The sequence below is a fragment of the Aythya ferina genome (genome assembly GCF_964211825.1).
Source record: "Aythya ferina genome assembly, chromosome: Z".
NCBI lineage: Eukaryota > Metazoa > Chordata > Aves > Anseriformes > Anatidae > Aythya > Aythya ferina.
Window position 1 is genome coordinate 3,289,142 of NC_140299.1, and position 16,800 is coordinate 3,305,941.

Here is a 16,800-nt window from a genome sequence, read left to right on the forward strand (position 1 = left end):
TCCTGCCCTTGTTCACTTTGAGATACTGATGTTCAATCTAATATATTTAGACTCCCTGAGCAAATTTAATCATTTCCAGCCTCCCCATCTCCTGATCTCAGATAGGCACTATGTATTTTCTCATATCTCAGTTCATTTACTTCTACATTTATGCAAGATCAGTATCTGTAGGTCTGTGGAAATGCTGGCTTTCTAAATGTAGGTCTCATTTTTTTCCCCTCCGGTTTAAGGACTAAATCACCATTCTGGAAGAACGGCTTAAAGTTTCACAGTATCTCAGTAATGAAATTATTTAACTATAAAAACTTTTTGGTGTTGTTTTGCCATTTTCTCTTCGCAACAAGGAGATGTGGGAAATGTGGATTTAGCTCCCTCATCTGCCTGAGTAGATCTGAACCCAGACGATAAACAGTCTTTCTAAAGTCATTAATTTCAGATTCTTGATTATCTCAGTTGCCATCAGCCAAGGGGAGCCAGGAACAGTCTAATTATGGATAAACCAGGCTTCTCTGTGTTATTATAAAAGCAAAGATAGAAGCAAATAACCAGGTTATGCAGCCCAACTCCTTCTTTGCCTCAACGGGGCCCTTCTTTCAATTACACCAATTGCAATGACATTGTCTAATTGAGTTTTAAATAGCCTAACTGCCCCAATGACTCATTTTGGGTGGATCTTCCAAAGAAGGAAGCATCCTATTCCCCTTTCTTGAGATGGATGCAATAGGGGAATGTCAGTATGCCCTTGTTTTTCCTTTTTTTTCTCTGAAGGAACTGCCTTTTTCAGGAGCAATGTATAGGACCAGGTCTTAAATTGCCCAGGCCTTGAACTCCTAGCACACTGCACATCCAGAGATATGTTTCTGCATTTCACTGACATGATTCCAAGCCCTTTGGGCACTGGTAGAGCATAAATTATTAAAAGAAACTTAAAGATCTGCTTTTCTGCTCTCTACAAAGATTGGCTCAGCTATCAGACTTGAAAAGGTCTTTTTAAGCCCTCTTCTCAGAGCTTGCCTGTTCTTTCATAAACTCTGCTGATCCTTGGGGCAGGTTTGTTTAACAGTTTCTGCTTTAAGTAAAAAGTAAGAGGAAGTGAGACAGATGCACCGAGCTGCTTGAGAGGAGGCTGCTCCATCCCACATGTCTTACTGATGGCTCAGTAGAGAGGAAGGCAACTTCAAACTCTACATCTTTCTGCATGGACTGAACTCAGCTCCTTAGACAAGACATGTTGGTGTCCACCAACTACAGACCTGCGTAACATGCCAGCAACCATGCTGTGGCTGCTCAGTCCTGCAGATTGCCCAAATCCATCCTCAGTCCTCAGCAAATGCCCTTCAGAGCCTTCCTGTAGGTGCCATGTGCCCTCCTATCTCTTCAACTGCAGGTTTCATCCTTACACTCAACTGTTTTATCACAGAGATGTGCTACAGTCATTACAACAGAAACATAAGACACGGCAGAAATCTCATAGTCCAGAGTTGACATAAAATAGAATAAAAAAACAAAAATAAAAGATGTAAGCAAACAAAACATCAGATTTGGAGAGAAGGCAAAGACTTCAATGTTGACCTTGCACAGTCATTCATTTCATCCCAATTTCCTGTAACCCTTCACTACAGAATGGAAAGAGGCCACAGGGCCAACCAGTAGCTGTAAAATTATCAATTCCATAAAATTTTCCCTTTGCTACAAGCCTCCTTTGCTCCTCTTGGTGACAAATTATCCTGCACCCTTGTTAAATGCTTTTGCATCAAGTATGCTTCAATAAAACGTGAAATATGCTTCAATCACAAGAATATTCTCTGAGAAACTGTTATATCTTCATTCTGAGCTGTTAAGTGTTTTTGCACAGGAGTAGTTTGTCAGTAAGATGTGTGGTTTTTGTTGTTGTTGTTGTTAGTGTTGTTTTTTTCTGAGAGTAATTTACTGATGCTTTTGCCCTGAGTCAAATCCCGCACTGAACAAGTTGCACAGAAAACACGGGTGGGGGGCAGGGAACCTATTTTCTAAAACTGTCCCGAGTGCTAAGCTTTTGCTTTGTCAAAGGTTGCGTGAGGTTTTGCATTGCCTGTCTGCTCTGATGAGAAACGTTGTGGTGTGAACTAACATGATCCTCAAGGAGAAATACACAAATGCATCTATTATCTATTTTTATTCTGACACTGGCTTGCAGAATGACCTTGTGTAAATCACATCCCTGTACCTAATTTTCAATTATGTAAATCAGGGATAAAAATTATTCACCTTCCTAAGGTGTTTTGAGATGTACCGATGCAGAGCTAGATGCTATGATTTTAGCACCTCACAATTAATGCTCCTTTTTCTAGTGATCTGGCATGTCTATCAAAACTCCCATCCCTTTCTGGGTGATGTCTCACGTGGTGGGATTTAATTTAAGGCTGGGCAGTCATCTAACCAGGCAGGGGGTAAATGACATCAGAGGACACAAGGCCAATGAACTGCATTTGTAATGGTCATTACTTTGAGTTTCAGAACATCTGAAAAGTGAAAGAAAAAATTGGAATTAAGGGGCTGAGCAGTGCTGGTTGCTGGCGGTGAATAGCCAGGCAGCAGCAGCTCTGCACTGACCCTTGAGCAGTCAGTGTCGCAAGGAGGATTTTTCTTTTACTCATACGAGAACATAAACACCAGTAATGACAATGGTTATCTTTAATTGGGCATCAAATGCTTTCACAAAATAAATAAATAAAAATAAAATGAAATGTTTCAAATAGAGAGGGGATAGGGAGGAAAATCATTGAGAATGGTCACAGAGAAGGGAGAGATTTTCATTTGTATGGGCACCTGGGCACCCCAGCCTGGATGTAGTTCATCTCCCTGGTCTACCAGCAGAGATTGGATTCCCCCAGATGTGAATTAGCAAGGAATTCACTACACAAGGCACGGGCTTTCAGCATCACCTGGGAAAGAAGCAAGATGCTCCTGTGAAGACCTCGCAGACGTACACAGAGGACCCCTGCCCAGCATCACTCAGCTGCCAGCTTGGGCTCTTTTGAAAAGGAAGATAAATGGGACAACTTGCTGCTCTTTTGGATAGGGGCGCTTGGGAAGAGAATACATTTCCCTACATGACACTAAATTATACAACTGCCAGAGTCAAGCAAGCAAAGTGATTCTGTTTTCCCCAAAGCTCTTCTCCTCCTCTAATTACATTTGAAATGTTTTGCATGCTATTGAAAATGTCGCTTCCAACTGTGGACCATTAAGGAGTCTACGTGGCACAGCCACGGGTTTTATTAGGGCAGGTTTACTGCTGGGGGTTTCGATGGCAGTGAAACAGGCCTGGAGGGAAATTCCTTTTGTTATAAACATTGAACACTTGTTACAGAGATAGGGAATCACCCACAAAGGCACAGTGGTGGCCAAACTATTTTAAAGACCAAGACCTGCATAATCAAGCAGGAACTGCCCAGACATTTGTTATTTCTTTCCCTCTGTCAAATAACAGATTAACGGAGACAAATGTGGTTGCCCTGGTTTGTCCTGGAGTCCCTGCAGAAAAGCCCATGATATCCTCCGAGGCATTTTTGCCACTGCTTTGTGCCTGAGCTTTTGCATTCCTGGTACTGTTGGCTGAGGTGCCAAAGGGATACGAACAGACCTGCTTTGGCTCTTGTGCAAGCACTGAAAGTTGAGCGATGTAGAGGCTGTGGCCTTTTGCAGTGGTTCACCATCCAGCAGCATCCTGGCACCCAGGAAAAGGCCGATAAGCCATCGCTGAAGAGATCCTCCAGCTTTGCCAGCAGTGGCCAAGTCCTTGGCTATGCCCACAGCACTTTGCTGTCTCCTCTTCCTCACCCCCTGACTGATGCTTATGCCATAATCCAGCTTGTGCTGAAGATCTGCTGCCTCTGGGGTTACATCCTTATGGGGTGTACTTCCCTTTCTCTTAGCCCATTGCTCTGCAAATGCCACCGATGTGCAGAAAGCAGGAATTTCCTGAAAGCAGGATTTCACAACCTGAGGAATGGTTCTGCAGACAAGAAAACCGTGTTCTCCTTCCACTGCTGTGGCACGCAGAGCCAGGTCAGCCAAGCCTCACACTCAGACTCTGTTCATAACAGGACTTTGCATTTATTTTCTAGATCAATACAAAAATAAATTAAATGTATTTTTTCCCAGTGTGGAAAAAAAAAAAAAAAAAAAAGAGAAGAATAATTGTCTGGTAAAACAGAATTTCTTAAGCCCCAGATAAATCCTTCCATTTTCACATCAGGTTTTAAATGAAGCTTAGTGCTGTGGCATTGAAGGTCTTGATGTGACATCCACTGCTGACACCAGGGCAGATGGACAGGACAGGGCAGGGAGACGTGCTGCCCTGGGTGCTGGCAGTACAGAAGTTATCCAGGGTGAATTCTCTCAAGATTGGAAAGCAACATAGGGTACGTCTATAGCTTCCAGGTCTCCCAATTTAATTTAAACTGCTAATCATCAGGAAAGAAAAGAGGAAAAGACTGAAGAGCAATTCTAATGAGAGAGAAGAGAAGCATTCTTTGTTTAAAGCAGACAGGGGATGCTTTGAAGCAGGAGCATCACTTTTTTAAGGGTGACCAGCCAGCTCCTTGACTCAAGGTACCCGTGTGCTGCAAGGGATGTTCTGTTGTTTTTTGCTTTTCAGCATCAATCCCCTGACAGAGCCCAGAGATTTTTTTTAGATATCCCAGAGCTGATAAATACATTTTTTGCAGGGAACACCAGGAAAAGTTGCACTGCATGCTTTCTTTGCCCTTAACTCCAACACAAGCTGGAAAGCCAGCCCTGGCCCATCTCTCCCCATGGTAAAAGTGCAGGTGTTTGTTGCAGCTCTCCTGGTGAGCAGCTGCTGGGGCTGGGCTGGAGACAAGGGAGGAGGGTATGCAGGTCTCGTTCAGCCATCTCCTGATACCACTGCTTAGCACTGATCCCGCCGCTGTCAAGCTGTTCACTGCTGGCAACAGGACTAAGATCACCGATTTATTCCGTCCTAGTCTGCAGGCATTGATGTCTCGCGCTGGAGAACCATGGGATGTTTTCTCCCTTTCATCCTGCACTGTTTTAACTGAAGTTTTGATGGAAGCAGAACAGCCTCCCAAATATGCTGCAGAGATGTTCATTCAACTTAAATGGAAATGAGCCTGCCAAAAAGATTAACGGCTGACACTGCCAACGTGCTCGGAATAAATTTCCAGCCAGCCCCAAAGAGCAGGCTGGAGCACAGTGGGAGCCCCAGGGAACTTGATAAGCTCTGCCCAGCAGGCACTAAACTGATGAGGATCTGCAAGGGTACAATGTGCCAGGCCTTCCCCAAAAACCCTTCACATCTTTGCTCTGCTGCTGAAGCCTGGATGGGGCCAGGCGTGTTTGCAAGGTGCACCCAGCTCCCTTGGCACTGTGCTCCCCATGCAATAGACACATGGACACACTGGAGCAAGCTCAGTGAAGGGCCAGGAATATGACTGGAATTGGAAGAATGAAGGAACTGGGGCATCTGTTGTGTGAGAAGAGGCTCAGCCTCAAGACGGCAAAGCCCAGGCGCATCTTACTGATATGTATAAATACCTGATGGGGATGAGTAAAGAAGATGGAGCCAGACTTTTTTTGTTTTGTTTTGTTTTTTGCTATTTTCCCTTTCACACAGGTGATCAAACACAGCTTGCCCAGACAGGTTGTGGAGTCTCTGTCCTTGGAGACATACAAAGCCTGGCTGAACTCAGCCCTGAGCAACCCCCTGTAGCTGGCTTGTAATCTTTAAATTGGAATTTAAAGAGCAAATAGTGTTTTCAGTAGAGGTTTGAGCTCTTTGTAAGGTGATTTCTTAGCCTAGAGAAGGTTCAGAAAGCCAAATTACACATCAGGAACGCCTCTGAGGCTGGTAGGAAACAGCTAACACACACTGTATGGCAGTTCACAGGGCAGGGTGACTTGTTGACATAGCTCAGAAAGGTGCCATCATTATCTTCCAGGGCTAAAAGGCTAATTAAGATTAATATTTGCAAACTAAGGAAGCTGGCACATGGCATTAAGCACTTGGAAGAGCAAGAGCTCTTTTATGCCTATGGGATGTAAGTAATAATTCAGCAGAGATGTCTCATCATGAACATAACCTCCCTTTGTCTGACAATAACTAGACTTGTAAGTAGAACTGTCAGAACCTCCCATGCCCCCTAAACCAACAAGAGGTTCTTCTATTTCAACAAAGAAATCTGGAATATGTTCCCAAATGCCCTGTTCTTGATTTTCAAGTTGCTTCCCTCTGTGGAAAAAAATAATAATAATAATAAAATAATAATAATAATATTTTTTTTTTTTAAATGGGGGGAAATAGAAAACTAAGAGGGAGCTATGTCTCCTCCAAAGGACCCGAGGCAAAAGTTAGGTGATCTGTTAGTCCCTGGAGGAGCATCCATCACTTTGTGTTACTTTCATGCCCAGCCACAGCATTAGTAAATTCACTCTGGTTGCTTGGCAAGAGCAGGATAGCATGGGTGATTTCCTTGCATGTGTTAGCTGACAGGGTCAAAGGAGCCAGTGATAATTTACCTTCTGACCTTCAAATGCAGATATGAAGGGATGGGGGTGTAGTACAGGCCGGAGGAAAAGACATTAAACCCTACAGTTTGTGGCCATCTAGTACTCATATTTTTCTTTAGGCTTTAAGGCTTCACACTTCCTTTAAAGTGGAAGGAAGAATCAGCAGCAGTTTCTGCAACACAAGCTGCTCCATTTTTTGCTCCAAGCCCTTTGAATTTTAGGAGATTTCATTCTTTTCACTCTGGCAAACAGTTCTGTGGGGCCTTGATTTTGTGGGGGTTTTGTAAGGTTTTGTTATCCCTAAACTGCAGCAGGGCTTCCTCCTGCCCCACATCCCCAGGTGTGATGTGCTGACAGTGGTGCAGAGGCTGCTCCTCATTGCAGAGCTGCATCTCCTGCAACGTGCTGGGCAAGGACAAGGGATGGCCCCTTGCCCAGACCCCTTGAAATCCAGCTTCTCTGGGACCACACTCCAACACCTTTATGTCTGATCTCAAGCCTGTGAGTCCCTCAAAACCATGGCCTGATTGTGGAAGGGGGATCAGATGATGGTCTTGAGCCGGTCCATGTTGGTTTAGTATCAGAGGAACCTTGTGTATACCAGTGACGTTATCTGAAACAAGTACCAGTCATTTCCAGTGCCAGTCAGGTACTCCTGGCAATGGGTATCTCACCTCCTTACCCAAACAATGTGAAAAATATCCTAACTTTTTTTTTTTTTTCTTGTTTTACTGCAAAGGAATTGCGCCGGGTTGGCACTTGGAATACATCGACGTGACGGACTCTGCCACGGACAAGACGTTTCGCTTCCAGTGTGACCGCTGGCTGGCTAAAGGTGAAGACGATGGGCAGCTCATAAGGGAACTGGCTTGTGCCAATAATGACATCCTGGAACTGAAGGAGCGGACTGGTAAGTTTACAGGTGACCTGTGGTGTTTGCTGAGGGTCCTCAGAGGCCACAGGGCCACATCTCCTGGAGGATGCTCCACTGGGGCTCTGAAGGTTGGATTAGTTAAGGTACACCTTAGTTCAAAAGTGCAATGCTGTGATCAGAGAGAAACAAATCAGGATTTATGAGGAAGAAAAACACCTCATTCTGGGCTGAAAACTTAAGAAGGGCCCATCTGCTGTGGTTCAATCCAGCAGTAAGCTGTATGCATACGTGGTTACGGTCTCATTAGAAACAATGGGCCTTGGGAAAATCTTTGAGGTGGAAAATAAGTTCAGTCCTTAAAGCATTGCAAGTAACGTTTCTCCAGCTTCCTCTTGAACATGCTGTGGGCTACAGACTCCCATATCTCAGCTGAAGATGACAGCTGAGCTTAACACCCCATAGACCTGGGTAATTCCCTGCTCTGGGTAACTCCACCAGCTCCAAGGTAATCACACTGGTGTCTAATGTGGTGAACAAGTGAGAGAAAAAGAGCAATGTTATTTAACCGCACTGATAATTTGCTAAGCACACCTCAGAAACTCCTGCAACACAGTGCTTTTCTTCGGGAAAGTCCCGGGGAGTCGAGAATCACATTACTTCAATGTGATTCCACTCAGCCCCTGCAAAACGACAACCCCCTGACTGCCATCGTGAGTAATGACATGCCACCACAGCATCTGAGCACGTCCTGTGCGTGTCTGGACACCCTCACTGTCTCTGTGAGGCTGTTCTATGCTGTTAGGAACTGTATCACCAAAACTGAAGTATTTGTGCTGTGTTAAAATAGTGGTTCTTCACACAGCAGGGAGTTGGACACGGCTTGTTCAAGAGCAGCTCCATTTAATCCTGCCAGCTGACCAAGCAGTACTCAGGTTTTCCACGTGCTCTACCCCTGCACAAAATCCTAAGCACAAAGATGTCATGAGTCCCACAGATTTCAGTGCATTTCCACCCTTGTTTTGCAAATGCTGTCTCGTGTGCTGCGATAAATATTAGGAAGAGGGTTTTCAGCCAAAATGACAGTCAACTGAAGAGATGTCTTTGACCATCTGCTCTTCCTGTGCTGCTTAACACGTGTGTTAATTATGCCTTAAAGCCTATGAAATTGTCACTGTAACAAGCGACAGAGAGGATGCAGAAACAAAGGAAAACATCTGGATCATCTTAGAAGGGAAGCTGGGCCGCTCAAAAGAATTCCTAATGGAAAACTCCTCCAAGAAAAGGAGATTTGAGAGGTAGTGGGAGTGGGTGGTGGGCTAAAGGAATACCTCACCATCCGTGTGTCTGCCACAAATGCCATGTCTTCTCCAGGACAGTCCACAGAGCTGCACTTTTGCCATGCTCTTTCTTAACCCCCTTCAAAAAAGCCTAAAGACTTGTCACCTGGAGTAAAAGCAAGATGTAAAATCAGTTTTTGATGAGCAGACGAAGAGCAGGTTTTAAAAATGACAAGAAAAACAAAACAAAACAAACAAAAAAAACTTTGGTAAAAGGCAATATAGATGATGCATACCTCTGTGTGTGTATGTGTGTCCTTTTTTATCAGTACATACAAACAGGCTTCTGGTGAGCCTCTGGGGAGGCTGCGTATTTTTGAGCAGGGAGTAGCAGAAGGAAGCTGGAGGTGGTTTTAGTTCCTTTTACAGCATCTCACTGGCAGTGGGAATCAGATGGAAAGTAAAAATAGTTGGAGGCTAAATGTTGTCAGAGCCACTCAGATCTGACTTTCCAGCCAAATCTGGGGGTAAGGCTGAAAGATCACCGTTGTGTGAGGAAAGCCGAGTATCAGCCTCATGTGCAGACAGGCTGGAGGCACATCTGTGTAACGTGGGGCAAGTTCCTTTCCCCATGTGGGGCCAAGGTGCTCCAGATGTGGGATGGTTTTCTCTTTTGTTTAAGGACACAGCACACCCTTAGGAGACAAGAACATATTCAAAGTCACAGCTGCTGCTGATGTTCAGTTGCTCTGCAGAGAGGAAATTTGTTTTTTATAGCTCTGTAGAAAGTGAAATTACAGCTGATCTGGACTTTGGTATGAATGGCTGAGATTTCATGGGAAACATGAATGAGTTTCCTCCTGACACTCAGCTGCTGGGGACTACAGTGGAGTTGGAGGCACCATCCCTCAAAGCATTAGTGACAGTCCATCCTTGGAGGCAGGTTGGAATAAGGACCAAAGCCAAGGAGACAAACCTAACAGATATGTAGGAGGCATGATGGGGAGCCAGACAAGAGTTTGACAGAGACCTATTGTTTCTCTAAACTATTTTTGGTCTGGGCTCCTAAAGCAGGAAGGGTGGCTGAACTAGCAGATTTAAAACAGCTATGGTGGGTAGATGTGTAACAGATACTGTAACTGTCAAGAATGAATGAATAAGTGCCGGAGGGGAAATTAGTCATTCTTTAGCTTTATCTATAATGAGGCAAATTGATTTTGTATGTGGAACTGCTTGAGTTTATCCTAGAAAGTCCTAGTGGCAGTAATTTAAAGTGTCACCCCTAATCAGACAAAATACTGAATTTAAATATGGAAATTATACTTTGTGTTGAATGATTGTAGGTTAACTCAAATGACTTTAAATGAAGGCTTATCTTCTATCTTCCATAGCCATGTGCAAATTACTTAATGTCCATATGAGACGAGGCACTGCCAGCATTCAAGATATTGACTGATACTGCTCCCTGTTTCCTATAGGGGAGCAACAGACACGTTTCAGTTTTCTTCAAAGAACCTTGGAGATATTGCAGCCATCTGTGTTGGTCACTGTCCAAAGGATGGAAAGAAGTCATCTGCAAAAGCTGATGTCTACTGGCATGTCCAGGAGATTATCGTAACAGAGATGGAGCTTTGCAACAAGTAAGTGTCTGCTGTCTGCAGGGAGCTGCTCCTGGAGGGCAGGAGGACACTGAGCAGCTCTGCATGCATCCTCCCAAAGCATCTCAAACTTAAGCAAATGTGGAAATTCTTACAAAATCGTAATCCTTTTCTGAAAGATAAGGGCAAGCTGTTTGGGTTGTCAGGTAGACAATATCCCCTCCTCTCCTGCTGTTCCATTTTGTTGTCACCAAGGCCATTTGCACATGCAAGTAAATTCATGAACAAGGTAGCTGGGCTGAGTCTTACAGCTATGACAAACATTTCAGGTTGTAGGAAGTACACATACTGACTGAAATTTAAGGGGTGTGAAGGATGCTCTGCACAGACTGGCCACCAGGTAAGTCTTGTAAATACAGCTGCTAGAAGAAAGTTGAGAGTAAGACAAGACCTCAGCCTCAGATCAGTCTGGATGATCCTTCTGGGATGATCTGAAAGCACATTGGGAAGGTACAAGTAGCTTCCGATTCACAAATACTCAGCTACTCTGATTCAAATATGGCTGAAATCTTCCATGCTGGAACAATGAACATCTCTGAAGGGCTCTGTGCATGTCAGGGCCCACACATCCTTGTCTGTGGAAGGAGCGATGTTCATGGTTTGTGGGGCAGATGGCACGAGGTATATGGAGGAACTGGAGGAGACTGGCTGTTTGCAGAACAAACTCCTCTTCAGAGAAAATATCCACAACGTTAATGGATTTTTCTGCACTGTGATATTTCCACTGCTGCAAGGGAATTTAACTGTAAGGGTTTTTTTTCCAGCTGAGACAATTGAGTGTTTAAGAAGAAATCCTTGAAGTGAATATATTTTTTAGATGCTGAGAGTCTCTCCTAGCAAATTAATCAGGCAGCAGAAGAACCACAATAACATTTGCTGAATGAAAACTCAGTCAATTATAACCTACAACACTTTTCTCCTGGTGGGGGGAAACCTGGAACCCTCAGTGCCTGGCTTCACAGTCAGGTCTGCGCATGAAACTCCCTGGGAACATGCTGAAGCTGCTGAATGAGGATGTTTTGAAGAGGACAAAGACTTTCTCACAAAGACCCACGCCTTTGAAAGTTGTTTTATATAAAAGAGAGCAGCCAGGAGATACAGGTAGCGCTTGCAGGCTGCGAATCATCAACTGGAGCAGATCTCACCGTGAGAGCGAGCTCTCATGTTGGGTACTGCTGATTCCAAATGTAAAAAAAATAAAATAAAATAATAATAATAATAAAAAAGACTATATTAAAAGAGTTATGAGATTGCTGTAGCAATAGTTTTGAATGATACTGCTTTTTTGTTTTGTTTTGTTTTTCCTTTTGGTATTCAATGTTAGTTTGCAAAATGTATGTATTTGGAAGGTTTTTGTTCCAAATCCCAGGGCTAGAGAAATTATCTTTTTCCTTCCTGCCTCTCTTAAAGACTGGCTTGCTCCACCGTAATCCAGACTATAATAATGCAGTTCAGGAAATAAAACTGCAGCATCAGGCAGCCTCCCCATCCATTTTCATGCAATTTTTCTGTCCCTGAGCCTAAAATTTTGCTCCCGGCAGAATTTTTCATTTACAATCCCACTTTCCAGGGAATAGAGAGCTTTTCTTTGGCTGCATAAAATGTCAAAAGAGTTGGAAGTGCTTAAGAAGCACTACAGCTCGAAGAGCAGCAGCAACCCTTCCTCCAGGTGCTGGTTTTACTCACACGTGCTGCAGTCCAGCCACGCTGCCCCCCCGGGAGGACCTGCTGCAATTTGGCATGGGGGGAGAGGGAGGAGGGGGAAAAACTCATTGGGAAATGATCTGCATCACTGGAAATGAAATACATCGTTAGAAGCGCCGTGCCCCAGCCTCTGGCTGGCTGCCAGGTGTGCAGCAATTTGTGAGCCCGTTCTGTGCTCCCTGCACACCCCCAGGGGCAGCAGCACAGAGCCGAGGGCTTTCAGCATCTGGTACCCATCACCTCCATGCTCCGCACTCTTCTGCCTGCTCAGGATGGGCTGGGTGGTATAGAGGAGGAACAGGGGGCTATATAAACCTCCTCCTCCCATCTTCCCCAGTCCTTTTTTTCTCAATTCCTAACCCAATCCTCACTGCAGTGTGGGTGAGGGTTGCTGCTGAGCTCCCTTCACGTGCTGCTGCTGCAGGGATGCAACCTCTGAGACCGGCTGAGCTCTGCAGAGGCAGGCTGTGCTAGGTACAGGGCTGATTGCTGCCTTCCTCGGTGGCTCTGCAATTAGACGTGCCATCACACAGCCAGCAGAGGTGAGAGCTGCCCCACTCCAGCCCTCATAATGCAGCCTGTCCTTGTCTGTGCAGGGAAATAGGGGATTTTCCAGCAGCTGCAGTGTTCAGCCTGGGTGTCTGTCTGGGGGGGAACTCAAGTGCTATCACGTAGATGGAAAAGTATTGCAACAGGTCCATAGCACCCTCACAAGAAGGAGGTGACCACACCACTAACGTGCCTTCCCTCTGGCAGGTACTTCTTCAGGTGCAATGTGAAGATCCCGCTGCGGTACAAGAGACGGGACTACAAAGTCTTTGAGTGTGCCAAGGTCACCGAGAGCTTTGCCAGCAAAGCCCGCAGCCTGGTGCCAGTCAAATACGAGACCATCGTGGTCACGGGCTTTGAGAAGGGGGCAGGGACAGACGCCAATGTGTTCATCACCATCTTCGGGCTGAACGGGGACTCGGGCAAGCGCGCCCTGAAGCAGAAGTTCAGGAACCTCTTCGAGCGGGGTAAAACCAACAGGTTCTACCTGGAGACATTGGACATGGGCGAGCTCAAAAAAGTCCGAATCGAGCATGACAACAGTGGGCTGGCACCCGGCTGGCTGGTGGAGCGGGTAGAGATCACCAACTCGGCCACCGGTGTCACCACCATATTTCCCTGTGGGAAGTGGCTGGATGAGAACCGGGGCGATGGGTTGATCTGGAGGGAGCTTTTCCCTAGGTACTGAGGAGCATTTTGCTCCATTCAGGACATGCATTTTTTTCCCACCTTGTGGTTTTATATTGCATTTTCCTTTTCGGAATGCTGCCTTTTGTATGGAGAGATTTTTAGTAGCAAGATGTGTTTCCTGGGCTAAAGTTTTGTAAAAGTAATACTCTTTTTTTTTTTTTTTTTTTTTTAATGGATATAAAATTGTGAACGAAATAAATTCATTTCTTTCTTATCTACAATTGGAGGTTGCCAGTAGCTGGCCCATGAACTCTCCCAGCAGCAGCTCAGCTGCCACCTCCTGCTTTCAGCACCTTGCCCTGCTGGGGCTGGAAATGCCCACTGGCCTCCACGCTGTCTGCTTCCCTTTTGGGGTGAATAAAGGGAAGTATGAAACTAAGACAAAATATTTAAGAAAATTGAACAGGGACATCCTGGTTTTGTCTCACATCACTGCAGCACATGTTCCTACATATGAACACTGCCTGGGATTCGGGTGGTGCGGTTTGGGGGCTGTTTTCCACCCATGGGCTTTCCTCCCATGCCAGACACAGCTCCCAGGCTGGATTCAGAAGGTCCAAGGGCTCTGGCAGCCAGAGCAGCTCCTGGGAGCACATTAGCAGAGGACCCAGCAGACAACCCATTCCTCTTCAAGGAAGCTGTGCTAATTGTATTCAAAGCCGGCTCGGGACAATCTTACCCTTAATAGCCTGAACACCAACCCCTTTTCCAAGCAGCTGTCATTCATTTTAATCTTTAAACTCACAGCCTTTAGTGCAATGGGTTTGCCCAGCAGCCAGGCTTGCTGAGGAGGAGGAGGAGGCAGACCTTCAGCCCCCAGGGTGCACTAACAAGACCGGGATGGTTAACGAGGCAGCCACAGAAGGGGTCTGCTGCCCCCAGCCAAGTGTTGCAGCTTCAGCAGGTGGGGTGAAGGCTTCCTTCCTCCTACCAACACTCAGCTGACTGTCGTCCACCTACCAGGTGGTAGGACATGTACCTTGGAATGGGGATTGTAGTGTTTGAGCTGCCTTCAGAAGACTTTCCTCACAGCCTGACTGTGTCCTAGGAGAGCTCCTTCTCCCTCCCAGGGGGATCCCTTTGTGAAAACAGGGATCAAACGGGCTGAGAGTGGGTTAAACTGATGGTTTTGGAGTAGAGTGAGTGGGGTGTGTGCTCCCAGGAAAGCTCATTGCTGGTCTCTGATGGAAGGACAACAGCAGCCCTCAGTGCTCCCCACTCCCCGTGCACTGATGGCCGAGCTTGGAAGTGTGTACTAGGGCACCTCGCTTGGACCTCTATCAGCAACAGGAGGAATTTCACTACTGTGTGAGTAGGATTTTCACTGCTCCGTGCTCCCAGCCCCTGGGAGCACCTCCTGATCCACACCCTCCTGCGTGGGGCAAGCAGAACGGGGAAATCCTTGGCGCGCATAGGACGTGTTTGTGAGGTGGCATGGCATCAGGACAGGCTCCATCTGGAAGCAATCATGTAACAAGTAGCTGCAGCCACAACTCACAGATCACAGGTCCTGTCGAAGCAGGAATGAGCAACTTTGCGGCCACCAAATTGCTGTGTAGGGATTGCAAATACCTAGGCTGACATCAAAACCACCTGCCAGCCCTGGATGGGCACGTTCAACCCAAAATCTGTGCTGAACTCCAGGCTATGCTGCCCTAAAAGAGGGTCAAGGGAGAGTTTGCTGATATGGAGTCAGCAACTTCACGCTCTCCCCAGAAGGCAATATTGGCAAAGCATAAAAAAAAAAAAAAAAAAAATCTTTTTTTCTTCTGAAGACTCTAAAAACACCCTTTGTTTGTGCAAAACCCAGCTCCACCCCAGCTCTGGGGAGTCATCCTGTTGCTACAACTACTAACGCCACAAAAGTAATCAGCAGAGTGGAGTTTTTCCAAGGGCTGGATTTGCATTAAGCTGCTAAACCCAACACATTCCTGGCCAAGCAGAAGACTGGGGAGGAAAAAAGCCCAAACCACCCTAGCTCTGTGCTTTGTGCAGGGCTCAGGGCATGTCTGCCTCCTGGGGCAGAGCTCCCCAAAGCCGTGTGTTGGGCAGATGCACAGCTTCTGCTCCCCTACCTTCCACCGTTGTTTTTTTTTTGCTCTTTTTTTCTTAATTGGTGTGGGTTTAGTGCACATGCCTTCAAAAAAAAATAATAAAATAAATAAATAAATAAATAAATAATAATAATAATAATAATAATAATAATAATAATAATAATAATAATAAAAAAAAGAAAAAAACAGGAATGTGGATGAGAAGTGAGGGCACAGGACAAGGACTTGGCACCCAGGAGGAAACTGCAAAAATGGGTTGTCTGTTTTCTCTGTGGTCCCCATCATTTTGGGAGCCCGATGACATCCTGCACTTTGGTCCTCTCAGTGACAGCAAATATAACCGAGGAGACTTTCGCAGTGTCAGATTAACGGGTAGGGACTGGCTGTCTCTTGTTGCAGGACACTGATAATTAAACCAAGCATCTCTGGGAAGCAGCAGTGAAACATCCGATGGCATTTGGTACACCCACACCAACCCTATGTGCATGAAGTCAGGGTAACTCATGGCTGTGAAGCATCCACCCTACAGAAAAGATGCCCCGTTGAAAAAATAATAATTATTATTATTATTATTATTTCTATTTACTTGTGGGCTTGTACAGCTCTGACCTCCAACCCCTGGGCCAGCTGATGGTTTAGCTACTACTACAAAAAAAAAAAAAAAAAAAGGTAAATGGGGAGAGTGGATGCCTGCAGTGGCCGTGATGTTGTGCCCTAATGGGTGCAAAGCCACTTTCAGCTCGTTGTGCTTGGCGGGGCTGTGATCAGATCTCAGCAGCACATTTGTGCTCTGCTGTGGCAGCTTTGAAGCAAAACCGATTGCGATCTCCAGCAGCTCTCAGTGCTGTAACCCTTTTGAAGGACATCAGCGAGATCTCGTTGAGCAAGTGTGCTTTCCCTGCTTTCTGATAGAATTTGTAAAAGCTTGCTATAACAGGAGTTTCAGCTTGCCTGAATAGGAGGCATCCCTAGCACAGCCCTTACTGGGTGCTAGAGGAGCCAGCAGTTCTGCCCAGCTGCAGGAACCAAATCTCCTGATCAGCAGCGTCTGTCCCCAGGGCATGCTCGGTCTAATCACATAATTGAGACTGGTCACAGCCTTTTGACATGAAACACATGAGGAGGAAAAGTCATCTGGAGAATAGGCAGGAGGGAGACTGACACCACTCATTGCAAAAAAAAAAAAACAAGAGGACCCATGAAAAGGGTTGCGAAGTTGAGTGTTTTACCCCTTGTGTTCTCCAAGGGTGACAAAAGGTTGGAAAATACCCTCAACTCTTTCCACCTTAAAGTTCTTTAATTACTGTTATTTCATTTTTCAGTAGGTTTTTCTTTTCCTCCTGCTTCAGGGCTGAAGGAGGCAGAAAAATCTCCACCAGCGTTCACTTTTCTGCATGCTGAAGGCTTCACCTTCAATGGGGGGTTCTCCAGGAGGCTTTGGGCACCCACTTGTGTGGGTT

At 45.7% G+C, this 16,800-nt stretch overlaps 1 protein-coding gene across 1 annotated transcript in view; it reads left to right on the top strand.

The window, feature by feature from the left end:
* The window catches only part of LOXHD1 (lipoxygenase homology PLAT domains 1), a gene marked incomplete at its 3' end in the record, with an annotated part of 155,757 nt that extends 142,473 nt beyond the window's left edge, over positions 1 to 13,284 (top strand). Inside the window, exons 38-41 of the mRNA XM_084503075.1 lie at positions 7,274 to 7,444; positions 8,565 to 8,703; positions 10,164 to 10,325; positions 12,804 to 13,284. Of these exons, the coding sequence (XP_084359201.1) occupies positions 7,274 to 7,444; positions 8,565 to 8,703; positions 10,164 to 10,325; positions 12,804 to 13,284 (953 nt within the window). The remainder of the gene's footprint in view (positions 1 to 7,273; positions 7,445 to 8,564; positions 8,704 to 10,163; positions 10,326 to 12,803) is intronic.
* Positions 13,285 to 16,800: the final 3,516 nt, after the last annotated feature.